The sequence below is a fragment of the Poecile atricapillus genome, chromosome W, assembly GCF_030490865.1.
Source record: "Poecile atricapillus isolate bPoeAtr1 chromosome W, bPoeAtr1.hap1, whole genome shotgun sequence".
Classification (NCBI taxonomy): Eukaryota; Metazoa; Chordata; class Aves; order Passeriformes; family Paridae; genus Poecile; species Poecile atricapillus.
The window spans coordinates 13608385-13626828 of NC_081288.1; the positions used below are offsets into that span (position 1 = coordinate 13608385).

Sequence of the window (18444 nt, forward strand, 5' to 3'; positions counted from 1 at the left end):
TTTATCCCTGAATGCCTCCTTGGCATGATCTGATGAAGAAACTATGTAAAAGCAGTGAGAAATACATTAATTTGCTCTGCAAATATAAATTACAAAGATAGAGTGATATACATACCCCAAGACTCAAAAGAAATCCCAACAAAAAGCCAAACCAAAATCACCCTTATTTCTTAAAACTTGCCTGCACCACCTGACACCAAACACTTCTACATACTGATTAATACAAACTTGTCATTTGAAAGTATCTTCCCTTTCTTGAGGGATTTATGAAACCACTCAAAATCATGAAAATGGAATTATATACACACCAGATACCTTCTTTAACACTGTTCAAAAGTGGCTGCTATTATTTTTTATAAAAAACACTGAAGCAGAAACTCAAAGAAACATGCATACGCAGCCTTTGTAAAAAGAAGGAAAAAGAGCAGGTCAAACACTTCAGACTGATCAGCCTTGCTAATAACCTTTATCAGAAAATGCTCCATGGTCAAACTGCACTGCTGACACAAATTTAGAATCCAAAATCAGAGCCAAAGGAATAACAAGCTCTTAGTCCTAAAATGTGAAAAAGAAAACGACTGCATACATTAGGTTTGAAGTCTTAAGAGTATCAAGTCATCCAGGTGAAAGAATTAACTTTTCTGAGAAAGAAATGAACTTGCCAAGACTTCCACACAGCCCTTAAAAAGGGGAAAAAAACAAAATAAAATCCTGTGCAGCTCAAAGCATGCACTGTACTGTAGATGAGAAGACTGCATAACTCATACACCTGAAACGGAAGTATTTTTACTTTCCTGGAGGGCTCCCAAAATCCCTCCTTCATTTGGGTGATGCTACGTGCTTCTTCAGGACTTGGACCAGTAACTTCATGCAGCCCCCAAGGAAACACAAAAAATACGGGGGTACATGGTAGTTTAATTACTACTTATTAAATAAGGAAATCAGGTGAGTATCACATTGTAAGCACACTGTAGGAAAACATATCCATGGTCTCCTTAAGGCTCGGACATGCAAACAAATCAATTCAGCGACAGCAGCTGCAGTGGGTTACCTGATCCACCGCCCAGTCCATGTGCACACACGCGTCTGCAGTTACCTGGGTTACCTTATCAACAAGGAACCAGGACTTTGGCCCAGGGCAGCATTAACCACTCGGAAATTTAGGACATAGAGATGCTGTCTGATTGTATCTGCTAAAGAAATATCCCATAGCACGCCAAAACACAGGTATCTTAATCTCATCACCTCAACTCTGCAACTTCAGTTTTTCTAGGGAGAAGGTAAAGGGAAAGGAACGATGTATCTATGAAAAATGTCTCAGGTTTGTATTGATTTACTTTTCAAGGCTGCCAATGTCTTTAAACATCTCAGACGGTCCTCAACATAAAGGTTCAACTTTCTTGTTAATGTCTCCTGAAAGGTTCTTAAAATCATAACAACTATCCTAAGAGAACACTGCAGGATTTCTAAAATGCTGAGCCTCCATAACAGCCAAGCCATCCATTACATCCCAGCTTTCTTCTCATCAGTAAGATGTGACAGCATGTTGAACTTGCCAAATGAGCAGGAAAACCTACAAACACTATACTGTCTTGTAAGAACAAAGACCAACCAAAGAAGGAGGCAAGTAATGGTCTTCTGTCTCATTCCTTCTCTATTCCCATTTCATCAGTCTCTGTAAATGCACAGAGCACCTCCTCTCCCCTCCCCTCTGGCTATGCAAGCGCTGTCTAGCAGCCTCTGCTAGCGTGGAAAACAAGAAACAAGCCATGGACTCTTTCAGATCTTCCACACAGCATTCCCACATGGAGAACTCAAGCTTCACAAGAAGGCCAACCACTAGGAGCAAGGATAAAAACCAGCAATAAATAAATAAATATGCAAGAATTAATTCCCTTTCTATGTTTTTCAAGAACATGCATATTCTCATGCCTGTATGGCATAAACACACATTGAAATTTCTCTACAGAGCAGATAAGGCCAGTTTTACAGTTCAGACATTCAATATTATAATTATTTCTTTTTTAAAAATCTAGTATATTAATTTTCAAAGAGCCTTGAAAGGAACTGGCAGCTAATAGGATAGACAGCACTGTTTCATAACAGCTTGCAAAAAAATTCAGTCTATTTTTAGATAGATGAAAAGAATGTGGTTTTTTTTAAAAAAAAAAAAAAAAACCCTCCAAGAAAATAAAGATGTTTTCATTTATAACTGACCATGGAGCTGATCTGTCAAACCAATCTCTAGGTAAAGAGTACTATATATTTAAATCCTCAAAAGAAATCTCTGTGCATATACAACAGCCACTTTTAATCTTTATTGCATGATAACACATCATGCTGCTAAAACAATCTTACTTTTTAATGAATCACATTCAAATGAATCTCAAACAAATGCATCTTTTTCTAATTGTGTGTTATGATCCTTTAAAAGGATCTCTTCATCTAGGACTACCATTAGTTCAACCATGAGCATGTTCTGCTCAAAATCAGACTGATCAGATGTCAGGTGCTGCATACCATTCATTTTAATAAAATAAGTATCTGTATAATATACCAAATTCCCAGACAGCAATGCCAACTGAAGTCTTTCCAAAAATCAAGTTAACACCTGTTTCCTTGACTATTTTCACTCCATCATCCTCCCTGTTACCACCACCATTTTATGAGTCTTGTATTTAAAATTTTTAGGCATAGGAGTGGGATAAAGATTAACAAATAAACATTTGCATTTTCTTTCCTCATTCTTAATTTTGAACACATAAATACTAAAATTCCTCTCAAAGCTCTTCTTATATTTCTCCATTTTGGAAAGGTGACTTAACACCCCATTCCCCCCCACCATTTTCTGTATCTCTCATAGCTGGTATTTTGTCATAACTACAGCTGGTGAAAGCAATGCAGTTTGCTTCTACGTATCATACATAAATATACTTATAAATCAAATTAAATTGCTCATTTTGGTTTTTCAAACCACCCATGCCATACAGCACTAGTTGATTTTAAAAGATGTCTTTTAGGCTGTTTCCTTAAGATAGCATTCAGTGCCTTATCATGTCTCTCTATGCTGAACCATTTAATGAAATAAACTTTAGATCATGATTTCAGCCTAACACAGCTTGACAGCTTAAAATTAATAGTATTTTTTTTGCCAATGTCCAATATTAGGAGGGTGAAATAAAACATTCAGAGGGTCTTTTGCATACAGCCAAAATGTTTATTGTAAATAATGGGGGGGAAATGGTATTACGTGTCTCTAGACTGAAGCGGTTTAAAAAATAAAAATGCCCTAAAATGCAGTTGCAAGCAAAACAGAAGTGAGCAGGGCTGATTTATTCGAAATCAACAAAACAACCACAAGAGGCTATTTCACTTCAGAAGACTTAAATGTACATTTAGTACCTTTAAGTATTTCTCTAAAAATGAAACAGCTACTTGAAATAGCACTAATCTGATTGACAGATAAAATAATTGCTTTAAAAACACTTCTGAGTCATTTTGTCCTTACCTGCAGGCATGAACCATTACTGCATGCAGCGACTGCTCCATTTCCTAGCACAGACTTGAACAGGGATCACATCTATCTTACAGAATGTGACTAATAGGGGGATTTGCGATTCCTGAGCTACTTTCCAAAGGACACTCCCTTTTCCACATAACAGGGCACGAATCGCTTGGCCAAGTTCTATGTGCTGCCCACGTGAAGGGGCAGCAGCGCGGCGGGGTCTGCGCGCTGCGCTCGCGTGACGGGCGCGGGGTCTGCACCAGCCAGCCCAGCCCGCCCCGCCGCGATCCGCATGCTGCAGCCCGCGGGCTCCGGGGCGCAGCCCGGCACCGGAACCCTCGGCAAACGCGCACAAAGCTCGACCAGGAGGACAGGCTGGGTGGGCACGGTGCGAGATCCAGCATGCAGCAGGCGGACAATGCCAGCAGCCGCGCGGAGGCAGAGGGAGAAGCCCCGCGTTCATGCGGACGGGGATGCGGCCGTACCTTTCTGGAGAGGACGACTTCTCAGAGTTAACTGACATCAGCAGCTCAGTCTTCTGCTTGATTTCTGGAAAAATCAGAAAACGTTCACCACCGACACCGCCTGCCCTCGCCTTCCGGAGGTCTCGCTTCCCTGCGCCCTTTTGTCCGCCGGAGGCCCGGGACGCGGCGCTGTGCGAGGCCGCCCAGCCGCGCTCGGAGGGCCGGGCCCGCGCACATGACCGCGCACGGCGGGCGGAACCATCGCCGAGCGGGGGGCGCCGCTCCGCGCCCGAGCTCGCGCGGGCACCGCGGGGGCCGCGCCACCGCTGCCGCCGGCGGGGGGGGGCGCGGAGGGTGCCTGCCGAGGGGAAAAACGCCGAAACAAAGGATTCCCGGCACGGATCGTCTTCCCGGGTACCTCGCTAAGGGGTACTGCACACCCGCGAAAGCCTCCAGATGAAAAGATCTGAAAAATATGGCTCTTTGAATCATTTTTGTCACAAAAAGCGAGGTATTAAATCACTACTTTCACACACGGTTGAGAAACCAGACGTGGAAAAGGCTAGGCCACCTGAATTTTGGTTTTTAGTGATCTTCCTCTAATGTCCCCCAAATACACTTTGAAAAGTAATGTTTCATTTTCCTTTTTTTTTCCTTTTCTTTCTTTTTTAATACCTAGTAGGCACCCAGAGGGTGGCTGGGCTCTGGAACAGGCTCCCCAGGGCAGCGGTCACAGCACCAACCCTGGCCGAGTTCAAGAAGCGTCTGGACAATGCTCTCGGGCAAACGGGGTGACTCTCGGAATGGTGCCATGAATGGCCAGGAGCTGGTCTTGATGATCCTGGTGGGTTCCTTCCAGCTCAGCACATTCTGTGATTCTGTCATCACCAATGGGCTGGTACCTCGCTACCAAAACGCCGGCAGCACACCCCGGCACGGACAGCCGGCGTGCTGGCACCAAGGGGAGATGCACCCTGCCACTCGCTTCACAAGATCCTGTCGAAGCAGGACAGACTGCTGAAAAGTGAATTCACCAGGAGCTCTGGAGTCGAGAGGTTTGTGACCCAAAAAAATGGAAAGAACAAAGTCAGGGATGCGAGCATCATTTTAAGATAGTAGCCTCACCAGAGACCGTAGTGCCACCTATGGTAATAATAATAAGACCTGAGCAACACTATGTCCACTGAACAGCCACAGTAAACCTGAACTGTTTGGGATTAACCATTCCGCAATGGAAGACCTTCAACCTGACTTTTCTTTCTCTCTTCACACATAGCTCAGGTGCAAAGCCACAGAAATTTCTGAAAACAGAAGAGAAACTGGGTAACTAGATTTATCTCTTTTTTTTTTCAACCAAAGTTGAAACAAGAATATTATTACTATCTGAGTTTATCACTCTCATGCTTCGGTGGAAGGCTTTCAAGATAGCAAGTGATCATCACCTTTTTAAGCATCTGGCACTCGTTCTTCCCAAAACATACTGATCAGAGGAACCTCCAAGAATTATCTCAGTTCTCACATCCAAAGTAGATTCTTCTCAGATCTTTGAAAACCTGTCTGTGAAATGTCAGTATGTTCAGAACTGGCTCCACTGCATGACTGCAAGTATCATTAAAAATTTCTTTTACCATTGTCCATTCCAGGCAGCAAGTGGTTCTACAGTCACAACTACTGGGATACTCACATCCCAATGCAGGGATGAACTAAAGTTCATTTCCCTACCACAGACCCTTGACACTGACTGACTATAAATATGGTCTTCAATTTCAAAGTCCAACAAATTTTTAATTCCTTCTGAAGATGCTTAAAAATGAAAATTAATTACATAAACATATTAACATGGCAGGATTTTATAGCAAAACAAAATCCACAGAGTTTGGAATGAAGTGATCAAATTATTTATTCCACATAGGCCTTGCAATGGATGTCTAGAGATTATTATACTAAGACTTTACTGCTAACAGTACAAGACGTTAAAAACAAATCCAAGATATAAGTTATTTCACTGCAAACTTTGAGTCCCTGGATCCTCTACAAGATGCACAGACATTTCTCCATGATGGCATTATAGCACGTAATCTAATTTTACATAACTATAGTAACCAAGTGACAACAAAGACTTATTTAATATAGCTACAAGAAGAATTTAAATGAGACCTCATAGGAAAAAGAATTCTAATATCTTAATAAGCATTCTCCACAATTAGATAATAGTTGTATCACAAGGTTTTGGAGTTTTTCTTTCCTCTGTTTCTCCTTCTGTCAATTTGAAGTATTTTCTTATTTAGGATTTACCAACCTTCTGTCTCTGCTACCTGAGATTTTTGCAAGTGGACCCCTTTTGTTCATTTTTAAAAACAATTCTGTACCTTTACACATCCACAGTGCACCAGCAAACTCAGGCTGATACAATCACTATCACTCATACAAAAACTGATCTTGGGAATAATATCACCAAAATAAGACATATGGCTTTTACACTAAGTGCCTTTAGACCATAAGAGAATAACGGCTGCAGAAACAGCAGTGTTCTCATTTGTTTATTTTGATTATTTGTAAGTTACATATCCAGAATTCTGGGATCATTTACAGAGTTTTTTTGGAACTTAGAAATAGCATCCCAAGTCCAAATAACACAAAAACGGAAAAAACCTTTGAACTGCAGTCACCATAGCACCACTCTACTAGCCTTTGTGTCCAGAAGAATGCAAATTACAGCAGTATTTGTTAAAGTAACAGAAAAAGAAGAGAGGAAAAACGAAAGTTTTACAACTGAACAGCTCTTCCTGGAGGTTTCTTGGTTCATGACCATCCAACCTAACACAGAACTAACACTTCCACTTTCAGTTTACCTCAAGTACAGTGCCACAAAGGCAAATGCTAGGCTGTTCAGGACCTACACCTCTTACAGATTCAAAGACCCACACCTTTAATATGTTCCATGAGTGAATTCAGTAACTGTACCGATCAGCACCAGTGAACCTCAGCTTAGTGAGCAAGCATTTACGTCTTCACTGAAGAGTTTTGGGTTGTCCTAATTTCTGAGGCCACAAAAAGATAGCACTCTACACAGAACCACATGTAGAACAGATCCTAACACTGGCTGAATAAAAGCTGAAGATGAATGAAAATTAGCGCTTGCACATCTCAAAGCAGGAGTTAATGCAGTAAATATTTTCAGCTCCAAAACAGTAATAAATTCAGGTATGGGGTAGTATCGTAGTCACCAACTCCTCAGTGATTCCATGCACTTCATCAGTCCACTTTGCACTGTGTACAGATCAAGTAGCAGACAACTGGCTCTCAGCCAACACCTGAGAAGCAGATACACTGAGTCTCTAAAGCCGTACTATTCAAGCTGTGATTGAATGAAAACAAAAACCAGAAAGGCTCTACACTGCCCAAAATGGCTTCCTAATCATCATGATTGGGTTTTTCCCAAACCAAAGCAAAGCAGAAACTAACCATAGTTGTTTTTTTTTTAAGCTTCCATGTTCTCCTCCTCTGATACATTCAAGTGGAAATTGTGTGTTAGACCAGAGAAAAAGGCATCAGGTGAAGTTAAAGCAGGAAGGCATTTGCTATGCCAAAAAAAAAAACCAAAAAAAACCCAAAAGCTTGGGAAAATGTAGTCCTAGAAAGAGATGTTAGCAATTTCTAAACCCACGGGGGATTTGTCAGAGAGCATCATGCCAAAAGCTCCAAGCAACCTGAAATTTCCACATCAAATCTAGAACAAATCACCTCAGAAATTGTAAGGGGAGAAACTCTCTACACAAGATGAAGAGAAATCCTGTCATTTTAGCAATATGAAAGAAGAACAAAAAAAAATTGATGTGGGAGCTAGGGATCTCTGAGGGATATATACATAATCTGGAAAAAAGAACAGAGGAACAGAATTAGCCTAGAGTTTTGTTTATTTGTTTTATCAATTAAAAAAACCACACAAGAGCTCTCCACAATTAAAAAAAAAATAATCGTAACTGCTGTTTAAGCACAGATGGAAAAGTGTGGACAAGGTATACGGCACTGCACAAACTGTTCCCTGTGACATATGGGTAGATATCAGAGTCACCACAATTTCAAAGTCTACTGACAGAAGTCACTGTTTCACTAAAAATTTAATCATGTCTACCGCAAACAGATTATCTCAATGGTGTACAACATGTTCATCAGTCAAGATTAAAATATCTTACTGACAGTGCATGTATTAAATTTATCCAGGGCAGAGATCCACTGTTGCAGAACTCAACTAATACAGCTTCTTCCTTCTGCCACCCCTCTGCCTCTTGGGAGCAAAGGAAGAGACAAAGTAGCATCTAAACATAAGTACCTGCAATTTTTTGCAATGTAAACCCTGCCATACTAGTTTCCATACCTCATTTTTAAATTAAATATTATACTAAACAGGTACAAGAAAAATATACTTCATTTTTAATTAATAGGTAGGCTAGCACACACATTTTGTTAGTCTAATCTGATCATAAACTAGCAGGTTTAGTGCTTTTCTTCCATTTTCTGTGTAGTGTATATGTTAGGACACGAGCTTGAGGTGCTGTTAGCCTTTCTTCTACACTATCTTTAAACATGTACTTCCTTATCAATATCCATCCTAGTCTATTCTCCACTGAATTTTCCATCCTTGCATCACAGCAACAGCTGCTTGGATCTCATCATTTGCCTATAAAATCCTCCTCCTGCTGCAAGTTGACTACTTCCAGTGTTACTGTTGAAAGAAATAGTCCTGCTTCCCAAATGAATCTATGAAGACAGATCTGAAACTATTAAATCAAATTAATCAAACTGACTATTCTAAGTAATATTTCAGCCTAGAAGTCATGATATGCATTAGGAACTTTGGTATCAGTAATGTGATTTTATGTGGACAGATCTATGTTTTGAGCTTTGGGTAATTGTTATACAGGTGACATGCTAAACAACACAAAAGGCAATAAATTTAGATTCTCCTGATGAGGCACTGGACCCCAGACAAAACTAGACTGGCTCTGCAGACATCTTGAGAGGTTCACTACTTTATGTGTTTTAGATCATGTATTTTTAAAATAAATAATTCTAAAAGACTGCTAGAATCACAGGCTGTGTGAATAAAACAGGGGTTTCAAAATGGCACAGACACAGAGTAAGCCTAAATTTCATAAGCATATGAATACTAAATGGGGTAGTACGGAAGCATAAGGAGTATAATGGCTCTAAAATAAAATCATCTTCCAGACGTTACTAAGCTTCTGAAGTGAGAAAAAAATAGTAGTTTTACGGACTTCTTCAGGTCTCTCACGCATAACATTCACATCAATACTGATACACAAGCCAGCAACTGTCTCACTGAAGAGTGATAGAAAAATTAGCTCATTGCAATTTCCTCTTGAAGAGATTACATTAATATTCTTAGTATTATTCCTCTTCAATATGTTAAATAATATTTCTGCTCAGAATATGAGGAAATTACAATAGAACTTTTAAAGTTATGCCATACTCAAAATATTAAAATCACCATTTTAAAAAATTATTTACTTCCAAATGATAAAGCAAACTCTCTCCTTTCCTAAAGACATGTATTAGAAAAGGTAATATCAAAATGTACTTTAAAGTGTAAACATTTTTGTAAGAATCATGTTTTAGTTACTGCTTTCAATGTAAAGCATGTTTTGAAAAAAACACTTCCTTGTCCCACACACAACTTCTAGGGACCAGATAATGGATACAAAGGGAAGTTTTTTTCTATACACTGCACAAGTGGATCCTGCTCATGCTCAGCTTGGCAGACAATACCTAGAAGTCAATATCTAATGATGGGAAAAAATTATAGAAATTTTTTTTTAAGTCTTTCATTTTCCCTTGCATAAAGGTAAGATGGATTTGCTCAGTATCTATAGGTTCATTCAATGACTTAATGTTAGTAGTACTGACTCTTTTGGGGTTTTTGAGAAACTGTATGTTGCATCTGATCTTTTCCTAGTGATCTCAGAGCCACTGCCTTTTACATTTCTGATATACTTAAAACTACTGGAACCATATGCTCAGGTACTTTTAAAGAACATATTCATAGTAATATCACTGTTGTCCTTCTAAACTGCTTTCCATATGTGAGCCATGGTTGAAAAATAATACTTTCACAAAATATTCTAAGGAAAACCTGTCTTCCTTCAAAATGGCTGCTAGTCCCAGTCAGTACCCAAGAGTTAAGTCTAAAAGAACACAAAATACACAGATGAATTTTCCTTTTACTTGATAAAATAATTAAATTTTCAAATATATAAATATACATAATTCACATAAGTTACACCTCTGAAGAATTTTTAATACAGTCAGATTATATATTATTAATTTTGAAGTAAGTTTGTAGATAAATTTGAGGAAGCATTAGATATTAAAGAAGAAAACCTTTAGTATATGTTACAATTACTCAATAAATGGCCCATTATGAACATAGGGAAGCAGAATAACCTACGTATAACTAGTTAAACAAAACTATTAATTCGAATTTTAGTCATCAACATAACTTAAATAAGCCTCGTTGACATAATCTGGCATTTGATCTATTGCCAGACTGTAATATTCCTTAATAAAATGCTTACTGAAACACAAAGGTGACAATAAGAGGAATTTTTCATTCTCATAGTTCTGCTGGGTCTGGCAGCATTTGCTGTACCAGATGTATGCCCAGCACCACAGTGCTTTTCCCTCCCTCCTCCCATCAGAGGCCAGTAAACAACTCTGACCAAAGTTTCTTTGAAAGTCTGTGCTTTTACAAAAAGCCATTCTGCAAATAAAAAATAATTCTTCATTTTGCATAACTGTCAGATTAAATACCAGGAAGCACACCAAAGAAAGCACTATTAACCCCAAATACATCTGTGTGTATTTCCTAATTATTGATGTACTGAACTTTATTATTTTTAAGTATTTAAGGTTTATGAGAATGGTTTTGTTTGGAGAGGACAGGGAAAGAGTTGAGAACATTTCCTAGAGCTGCCAGAAAACAGAAAGCTTACTCCTACAAGTCTATTCATTTTAGGGGAAAAAAACAAACAACCCAACCAGATATTCTAAGAATGTTAAAACATACCTTCTGTCCTTTAAAAACCAGCTGTTTCCTATTACTAAGCAAAAAAAAAAAAACCACATTTCCATACAGAAACAGCTGGACACAAGGTAGCTAGAGACAGAGTGAATTAAAAACATTATTCTGTTAGCTAAAACACAGTAAGTCATTTGCTGTATTTTCCAATCCTTACTTAGAGGCAAGTGGTTTTCCAAATGTACATGGACAGCTTCTCTGCTGAAGCTGAAAAAAATTCAACTTCTAGCAAAATAATGTGTGCTAGACACCCTCAAACCACATAATTTCTTCTATCCTTACTATCTTAACTCAATGGACAGAGTGAATGATTTTTAATCCAAAATATTTCTAATTTATTCCTTTTATATTCTAGTGTACAATTATTACTGTGTTAGCATCCTTCTGATAACAGCATTTTCTTTCAGGTCTATACTTTGCCTAAATGTCTTAAGTGCTCTTCAACTTTTCAACTACTATTATTTTTCTATCATTTGTTGTAATGTGCTTTTATTTTTTTTTCAGAATTCAACAAGAAAAATAAATTGCCCTAATGTAGCAAAATGACAATTCCAGTTTTAAAGAAAAAACAGGTTTCTATTCATCCAAACTGAGTCAAGCATATGTTACCTTATAAAGACTAAAGCAGTGACTCATAAAATCTTGCACACACTGATGCCTCCCTCTCCTAGGAGATGAAGCTACATGATTTACCCAAAAGGATTAAATGAGGTCACAGTTATTGAATACATGTTATAACCTTAAACTTCAGGTTAGAACTTCTTCTTAGTCTTCTTTTTCAGAATCATTCACTGTTCTAAAAAGCCTTGTATTTTTACTTTTCCTTTCAAAATTTACAGATAGAAATCCTTGTAAATTGAGATATTTAGATAGCATATTCACCGCATGTTTTTCAAGAAGTTTTTATCACAGATTATTATCACAATATCTACACAACTGGTTTTTCCAAATATTCTTGCAGGGTTTTGACATTTCTTAACCAGCAGATCATCAGGCTCTTATACTACTTGAATTTTCGGATGCAAAGACATTCTCAGCCCTGCTCCTCTAGGATATGAAGAGGACTCATTTCACCTTTTCCTGGGCTCATGAGAGTACAGTCTCATGAGTTCTTAAAAAAAGCTCCATCAAAAAAACACATCATCCCAAGCACAAGGCAAGCCAAAAATCTTTCCACTTCAGCAGTGATTTGTGCCCCACTGGGACATGGGCCCACATGGTGATCAGGTTATCCAAAGTCCAAGTCTTGAGGAACGCTGGCCAGGTTACAGATTTGTCTCCATCAAACTTCATATAAAATGTTCCATATTGTTTATAATTGAGACAAGAGGCAGAAGAGGGAAACAAAAAATGTTTTTACCTGAAGGAATAAGAGCAAGAGGCACATTCTCAGCAGCCATTAAGAGTGCCAAAACCAAGATACCGAATCATGCCACAGTCACCAAATAACATCATATACTCCTAGCTTTACCTCTAGTTCTACATTTGGACATGATACAACTCCTGTGTAAACAAGACTGACCATGTCCACTCAGCAGTACAGCCTCTGGAACCAGTCACCGTTGAATGAAATAGGAAGGATTTGTCTCCTTCCTAATATTGCAACCTTCCCAATATTAAACAAACCTCAACATCCTGTATCTGAGCAGTCAGCCATCCTTCAAGTATGCTCTTTGCAGCTTGTTTCTTGTTGAAAGGACAACTGATGGGCCAATGCAAGCTCTGAAATCCTGCTCAAGCCTGTCAGACCAACATCAATTAGTGCAAGGAAAAGGCTTTGGATCTGTGGCACCTGCTCTCACCTTTGCCATCTCTGAGGTAAAGCTCACAACTGCCAGAAGAAACTTAACGTGAAAGCACCACCACTTTCCAGGCCTTGGAAATGCACATGCACTGACTGCAACCATCCCTGCCTCTCGCACAGGGATGTGCTTTCCTGCTGCCATCACCACCACTGACAGCAAAACAACCCTGAGATGCTGCACAGAAGGAAATCACTGTCTACTGTAATACACACACCCAGTAACCACAATAAAGCTGTCATGATCACACCTGAGAACAAATACTATTCTCTGTTAATATAGCATCATTTTATTACCTCAGACTTTTTTAGTCAAATAAATGGATCGACCTATTCTTAAATTAGATCTTGATCAAGTTTAATCCTTTGGAAATGGTATCATCAGTAAAGCTGTAACACAGAAAAATTAAATTTCAGAATTATTACTGGAGAAAAATTGTAATGATGACAAATTTCAAATACGCATGCAGTGCCCACGAAAGGAGGAACCGTCTAATTATATTTCAAGTGTTTTTCTCACATATACCATTTTCACTCTTTAATTGCCAGTGCTCTGGGTTTACATAGCAACATGAAAATACTGGGGATTCTTCTACTGGGCTTCTCCCTAGTGCAATGGACATAGCAATAACACAGGGACCTATTTCTTTAAACTGATACAAACGTTAAAAAACCCAACACTGGTAACTTGGCACTCAGCCAGCTTACACTTCCCATTTTGCAAGGAAAGGAAATACCTTTAATTCCTCAGATGCCTGTCTTTGTGAAGTCTGAAAGTAATTACCACATAATACATACATGTACTGAGTATCTAAAATTGGAAATACTGAAAAGGACATAATTATGTTCCCAAAAATGGAGAGAGAAAATATGAGGTGTTTCCAGGGAAGGTAATGCTGTTAAAGCCTTCAAGTCCTGAAGGACTTCTATTAGGAATACTTTTAATTTTATAGATAAAACATACAACATGCATGTACATACATATCAAAATATCCCCTTTCTTTGCTCTGTTCTTTGAAGAAATGGGATTTTTTTAAAAAAAAAACCCCAACATTATACATATGCAAAAACAATAAATGACTGACAAGGAATCTGGCAAAATATCTATAAATTTTTGCTGCAAGATATGAGAAAGGGAGAAGAAATTTTTTTAAAATCCGATTAGAAGAAAATTCTGGCTAAGGACAAAATATTTTTATAGGAAAGAACAGAGTTGAAAGCAACCCCAATGAGGTTGGTATTTACATAACGTAGAAGTTTCTAAGACCTGATGAGATCTGATGCTGCAACTGGATAAAGCTATTTAGATCTATGCTGCTTGCCTTTATTTCCTGCTGTTCATTAATATCTCATCTACACTGTATCATAATCAGCCACTGCTGATGTAAAATTGTAAGTGTTCTTGGCTGGCCTGCAAACCTACCACTTAAACATTAAGACTTTCAAGGTTGTTTTTTTTTAGCTCTACTTTTTTTCTTTTCACACCCTCTCCTCTTCTCCATCTGACTTCCCCATCACTTATTCAGCAATCATATGAGAAACCTGCTATTGTCTTGACTAAAAGCTGGCTACAAATAGTTTCTTCTGTAGTGAAGACACTGCGATGTAGGTGGAGAGAAATCACCCTCCACTCCGCAAATTTGTGGTGATGTTATGTCCCTCTGGTACCTCCTATCTTTTCCTGGATTGTATGATGCAGATTTTATTGAGCAATGCTGCTGGAGGTGCAGGCCATCACCCAGCCTGCCACCCCACCTGTCCCCCATCCTGCCACCCCACCTGTCCCCCATCCTGCCACCCCACCTGTCCCCCAGCCTGTCGTCCCCCACGCCCCTATCTGCACCTCTCTTTGTCCCAGTGCTGGTGGCTGCCAGTGCCCAAACCCAGCCCATGGCATCTTCAAACCAGGAGCTCAGGACTTCTACACATGCTGCTCTCGCCCTGCACAGGAGGCAGAGACGTCAGTGTTGGTAAGACAGGTTTTCGACAACACAGTCCCAAGTTTGGCAGTTGTTAGAGCAACATTTAAACAATATACAATGCTGAACAGGCTGCCAGCAGTGTCAGTTACGTCTTTCATAACACTAAAACCCTACTAACTACAAGAAACTGTTTTAGAAACTGATCAATGCAGATAATCATAAAGACATCAAAAGGAAAAACAAAATGGGAAGACAGATTGGCAGATAACACTCTACCTACTATTTTAGGTTTTGCTGAGGAGTCAGAGCAAGGGTGCAGCCTTAGAGCATTTCCCTTTAGATAAACACAGGTGAACAAACTGAAAACCTTGTTGAATAAAATAAAAAACCTGATGAAAGAGCATGGAAAGTTGTACTATCTGAATTCTCTTCCAGTTTCACTATGCTATTCACCATTCACTAAAGTATCTAAGTTTACAGTCACAAAAAATACATGCTTGAAAATCAGATTATTCAAGTTTAAACAGGACTGGAAAGTCTCACCCAGACAAACCCCACCAATCATCATCCTGGCTCCCATACAAGGAAGGAAACACACTTCAAAGTTTATATATTTTTTTTAAATGCCACTACTACTTCACCCTACCTTCGGGAAACATGGAATATGGCAACATTTATATAATCTTTATTTGTTCCTGGTACGTAACACCATAATGAGAAACTATGAATAAGCATCATAAGAGACCATGCAACAAATTGATTCGAAACAATGGGATTTTCCTAAGTTATGGAATCACCAATATAGCTTCAAATGTTAATTAGTAACTACATGAAGGAAAAGAAATTAAAAAGAGTACAGAGACTGTTGGGAAACACATGGAATAAAATAAAATGAGCAGAAATCACAGAGCAGAGAAAAATTAAGCAATAGAAAAATACAGCAAAATTTCTGGAAGAAAGAGAAGGAACATTGACAGAGAAAAGGCAAAAACAGACAGCTGAAGACAGTAGACAATGAAGGATGAAAAAGCTCAGGGAAGTGTAGGAAGAAAACCAAACTAAAAAAGATGAGGACTAAAACTTGCAAGGGAAAACACTAAATGCAGCAAATGTGTTCAAGTGAGCTGATATGAGGTTGTTAAGGAGAAGGACAACAAGAGCGTTTTGAATATTTTAAGGAAGACTGATGTGTGCTTTTCGATGCAGTGTCTACAGGATACCTCAGAATATGCACTGGAAAATAACACTTGCTTTCCACCCAAAAGGACACAACAGTAAGGACATTACTACTCCCCCCACGCCTGCACTGCTGCTTCTACTCTAACAAGCAACTAAGCAATGACAAAAGCAGCTAAGGAAACGGCAAATCTGCAAGTTGCACCCATCACCTTACATTTAAAATCATGTTTCAGAGATTTCTGTACACTGGAAAATATGGTATCTTGAGTACAATTTAACCTGACTTTAAGAGAGTACAAAGCGTATTTAGAGAACCCGCAGTATCTATTTTTTTACATTAGAAATTCAGCTTTTGCCCACTGTGAATAAGACAGTACAATAACATCATGCAAACAAGAAGTAAAACATACATTTAAAAATTGGATCTTCTTCAAAGTTTTGATTAGCTATTCTTCATGATTATTATATAGAAGACTAGGAAAAAGAGCTTTCTTTTTTTATTTTTTAGATATGCAACACCCTGAAATTGCTATGTTAAGTTGGAAAAACTTCCAATCAAAATGAGTCAGCAAACCATTCCTCCAACAAGAATAAAAAAAGGGCAAGACTTGACATTGCCCTGGTTTATTTTTGCTGAGAAATACCATTAGGAAAAGTGACTGAAAGTGATAAAATATTCAGACTTCATCCCTTAGGATAATTATTACAATTATTTTATTCCTCTGTTAATATGCTTGAGAAAGCACATAAGGGAAGTAGATAAAGAAAAAGCACTTCCAGAAGAAGAGTAAATTAAATTATTTTACATTATGCTTGCCTATGTACAAAGCTTCTCTTAAAAATCTAGCTGGAACAGTTGTAAAAGCTACTAAACCCAGCATTTGTAGGTGTATAAATCCCTAGCATACCATCAAGATCATTGATGATATCAGCATCATTTTTAAAAGGGAAAAATGGCCTTCCTACAGTTCTGCTCGTTCTGACTGAACAGGCACAATGACAATTCTCAGCCACTAACTTGTAGACAGATTAAACAAATTCTGCCTATTAGTGTCTTTATCTGAGTTACCAAGATCCTTTTACCATAGGCAGGGAAATCTATGTTGAGAGCTCAACTCACTACCTGGTTAATCTAATCCCAAACAGGCTGAATCCCCCCACATGCCAGCATCTCCCCACCAACAACAGAGAAGTCTGTGTAAGCAGACAGAACGTGGATGCCTGCACTGAAGATAGCCACATGAGATCAAGTGAATCCCCCTATTACTGTACAGATTCAGGTAGCTGGATCAATTCATATCATCTTCATCCATTTAGTTACCAACTTCTGTTGTCATTTAACATGGGATTAAAGTATCACTTAACATCACCCATCTTTGTGCACTAATGACACCAACTCACTTTCCTTCTGTAAGGTGTAAACAGGGAAAAGAGAGCTATGGCTTGGATGGTTTTTTAGTTTGTTGAACAGTAGAGTCACTCAGCTGCTCAATGTTTTAAATTGCTGTTATTCACTGCAATCCACAGATGATAAAGATTAGAACAGGCACTAATATACCTCCAGTAACACATAAATTCCCTTATACAGATGCAAGTCATCAATCACATTAACATTTCATTTTCATTGAAAAAGGAAATAAAATAGATATGATGAAGTTTGAAAATAGGAAATGCACAATGAACCAGGGAGAATATCAGTGAAAAAAAGGTGGAGTGCTTTTAAAAGTTCTAAGAAAATTTTAAGAAGAGTGAATAGGTATGTTGGCTGAGAAAAATAATTTTAAAAAATTAGACAGGAAAAAACAAAGAAATTTCCGTTGCATTTACTTCTTATCATCACTCTTACATTTATGCAAAGTAACAAAAGGTCTATTTTTTTTTTTTAAGTACTATGGTAAGATAGACAAGGAAGTACACAACAGCACGGGAAATTTAAATACTGACAGAAATGCACTCAGGCTGATAAAGTTAAATGGGATAAATCTAAGCAGATATATTTGTGGATTAAGAGACACATACAGGACTGTAAGAACATTTTCAGACCTATAATGTCCCTAATCTCTATTCATATGAAAATCCTGGTTACCAAGCCAAATTTTTAAAACCTGTGATGGGTAAAGTAAAGGCCATGGTAGAATCAATATTTTTATTTACTGTCCTAGAAATTTTAAAATTTTAGAGGTGATAAATATATTGCTCCTGTTGGCAGCACAAGAGAATTATCAATTTAGCCTTTGTGTTGTTTCCAGAGCTTGGGTGCTCCAGAGCAGGTACAGCCCCAGCCTGTGTTCTGCAGCCAGGGCCATGCTTTGAAAAACTCTGAATACTGCCACAGTTACAGCAACCATTATGGGACCCTTTTCAACTGAGTTGTGCATCTTATGTTGTTTTTTTTTTAACTTTGAAGCTAGTATCACACTATCTGTTCAACACAAGCATGTGAATTCCTGACAGAAGACAAGGCTTTAGACACA

General features: G+C 38.4%; 1 protein-coding gene across 7 annotated transcripts in view; it reads right to left on the bottom strand.

The window, feature by feature from the left end:
* The window catches only part of LOC131592199 (SRSF protein kinase 2), a 129679-nt gene that overhangs the window by 83107 nt on the left and 28128 nt on the right, over window positions 1-18444 (bottom strand). Inside the window, exon 1 of one of the 7 annotated variants that reach the window (XM_058863552.1) lies at window positions 3991-4340. The exons of the other annotated variants lie outside the window; for them this stretch is intronic. Coding sequence (XP_058719535.1) covers window positions 3991-4028 — 38 coding nt within the window. The 5' untranslated portion in view covers window positions 4029-4340. Of the gene's footprint in view, window positions 1-3990; window positions 4341-18444 lie in introns of those variants that run through there. 7 annotated transcript variants of the gene reach the window in all.